This window comes from Octopus bimaculoides, chromosome 23 (assembly GCF_001194135.2).
Source record: "Octopus bimaculoides isolate UCB-OBI-ISO-001 chromosome 23, ASM119413v2, whole genome shotgun sequence".
NCBI lineage: Eukaryota > Metazoa > Mollusca > Cephalopoda > Octopoda > Octopodidae > Octopus > Octopus bimaculoides.
Genome location: NC_069003.1, coordinates 33,979,034 through 33,981,573, shown reverse-complemented (window position 1 = coordinate 33,981,573; position 2,540 = coordinate 33,979,034). Strand labels below are relative to the sequence as shown.

Below are 2,540 nucleotides of genomic sequence, written 5' to 3'. Positions count from 1 at the left end.
ACACACACACACACACACACACACACACACAAACGCACAGATATATATTGGTCACAATGGAACAGGCCCTTTGGGGAATGACTGACGGTTTGGTCTGAATCTTTGCAACAGAGTGAACTCGTTCCGTTAAAGGTACCGACTGGCTTGTCCGTTGAGCTAAACTGGTTGGCACATTAGGGCTACCATTCAAGTTTCTATGTACACATGGACGTAAATAAGTATACGAGGTGGTGCTGAAAAGCTATTGGCTTTGGGTAAAATATAATAGATGAGGATCAGTTAATTATGATTTTATTCAACATATTCTCCTCTCAGATTCACACAAAAGAATCTTTTTGTCACGTGTTATATCGCGAACTTCTAAAATATGTTACTAAATGACTCAGCTGTTGAATGTCCACATTTTGATTTGAATTAGAATTTGACCTCTCCTATTTTTTCAAAAAACGAACTGATGCTACTAGAATGACGATGTTTAATTGGATGGGAGCTTATCCACCACTCCAGTAATATTAACACTATCAAAGTGAACTTATCCGAAAGTTTTCTCGTGATCGATTTTTCTTTGCAGTCAATTTTTCTCTTTCAATGGTTCCAAAGAGCGCGAGGAAATGACTGACAATTTTAGCTGATATAATACAACGATGCAAATAAATTGCCATGTTATCGAAACATTTGTAGCATATATGCATTCACGTACATGCATATATAAATGTCTATGTATAAGTGTATCTATATATAAGTATATGTATATGTATATGTATGAATGTGTGTGTGTGTATATATATATATATATATACACACGCACACATATATATAATCAGCATGTGAGCGTACATACATACTCATTCACACATATGCACGCACGTACATGCATGCAAACACACATATATATATATATGGAGTGAGAGAGAGAGAGAGAGAGAGAGAGAGAAAGTGAAACGGAAAGAGTGACAGGGATGACGTAACGCAGAGCTTGAAGGAACGCTGGGAAAAATGACTTACTTCCTTTTGTCAAACTGTATCAGTTGACATCCCTTTGTTTTGACAGCGACTTGTAGGACAGAGATTTCGTAGTTTCCGATATGGAAACTGCTTAGAAATCCCCTCTGTTTCAACCTGGGTCAGAAAAATTACAAGTAAGGCAATATTAATCTAAGGCATGTTCATTAACATGATAATTATCGTTAATATTTTAAACATAGTTTAGGAGTTCAGTGAGTTGGATTAATGAAGCTTGTTAATGCTGTTGTTTTTATTGGTTTGGTTCGGATGCTGCGGTTGTTATGGCAGTTCTGAACGACGGTTGTAGGAATATGGAATAGAAAAAAGAAAGTTAAGAGTGGAATTTCCAGAGGAATGACATTCTCGGATGCTAGAGTTGGATGCCAGAAATGTAGGTGCTGGCACAGTGATGAACCATCTGCAGCATTTGATCTTTAGAAGGGGGATAGTTTGTAAAATAAAATAAAATAAAATAAAATAAAAACCAAACTCGCTACCTTCGATTCGGTTTTCGTCTCTATCCTCTGATCATGAATTTTAGGTAATAACCAAAAGAGTGCGATGCGAATACAAGCGGCCTAAATAGGATTCCTCTGAAGAATCTCTAGCGTAACGTTACCATGACTGGCAGAGTAAGTGCTTATGTTGCTTGTGGGGTGATGGTAAGGTTGGGGGGTGGGGGCAAGATTTCTTTTGATGTGTGTTAACGATTGTGTGTTTGTGATGTGAAAGGGAACTAGGCTGGTATGACCTCACTGGACATTGTTTTCGGGGACGTTGTTTATGGGGGCCAATTCTGGTTTGATGTCAGGTGTCTATGTTGCTTGTAGGGGTGATAGCAAGATCTGTTTAAGAGTGGACTATGTTGCAAGTGACGGCAAAAAGGTGGTTGATTTGTAGGGCAGTGTTAGGATCAAAATTGAACCTTGAAGCACACCTGAGTATAGGTGAGAAAGAGTGTGTGTGTGTGAGAGAGATAGAGATAGAGAGAGAGGGGGGGGAGAAATATATATATATATATATATATATATATATATATATAGAGAGAGAGAGAGAGAGAGAGTGAAAGAGAAGGAAAGATAGAGAGAGAGAGAGATCTTAGCTCCTACAGGTGTGAACTCACCTCATAGGAGACACACCACCCACCAACATTCATACAGGTGTTGCATATTTACCCTACAGCTATCCTGTCCAATGCCTTTTCGGTAAAGGCGTTTTTGTCTTGGAATAAGTTATTGAGGGCATGAAGGCCACACAGTGCTCCTCTCTGTTTCTCGTGGTAAACTTCGACAGTTCTTTGTTCCATCAAGTTGCTGTTTCTGTCGCATTCGATGTTGTCACACCAGTAGAGATGGACGATGATGTTGTGACGTTTCCTGTCGACGCACACACGACGAACAGTTCATAGAGGTTTCATTTGTGTCGTTAAAAATATAAATTTTGTAGACACATTCGAAAGCTTTCACAGAACTGGCTGTGAAAAGAAAAAGAACTGGTTTGTGTGTGTACTTGCTCATACAGGCTTTTTTTTTTCC

General features: G+C 38.8%; 1 protein-coding gene across 3 annotated transcripts in view; it reads right to left on the bottom strand.

Moving 5' to 3' along the window:
- The window catches only part of LOC106873730 (josephin-1), a 16,504-nt gene extending 13,972 nt beyond the window's left edge, over positions 1–2,532 (bottom strand). For 2 of the 3 annotated variants that reach the window (XM_014921216.2, XM_014921214.2), the window contains exons 1-2: positions 2,181–2,532; positions 1,006–1,119 (exon numbers count right to left, since the gene is read on the bottom strand). In XM_014921216.2, coding sequence (XP_014776702.1) covers positions 1,006–1,119; positions 2,181–2,311 — 245 coding nt within the window. In that variant the 5' untranslated portion in view covers positions 2,312–2,532. Of the gene's footprint in view, positions 1–1,005; positions 1,120–2,128 lie in introns of all 3 variants that reach the window. The other variant, XM_014921215.2, reaches the window with a different exon arrangement.
- Between the last annotated feature and the right edge of the window lie 8 nt (positions 2,533–2,540).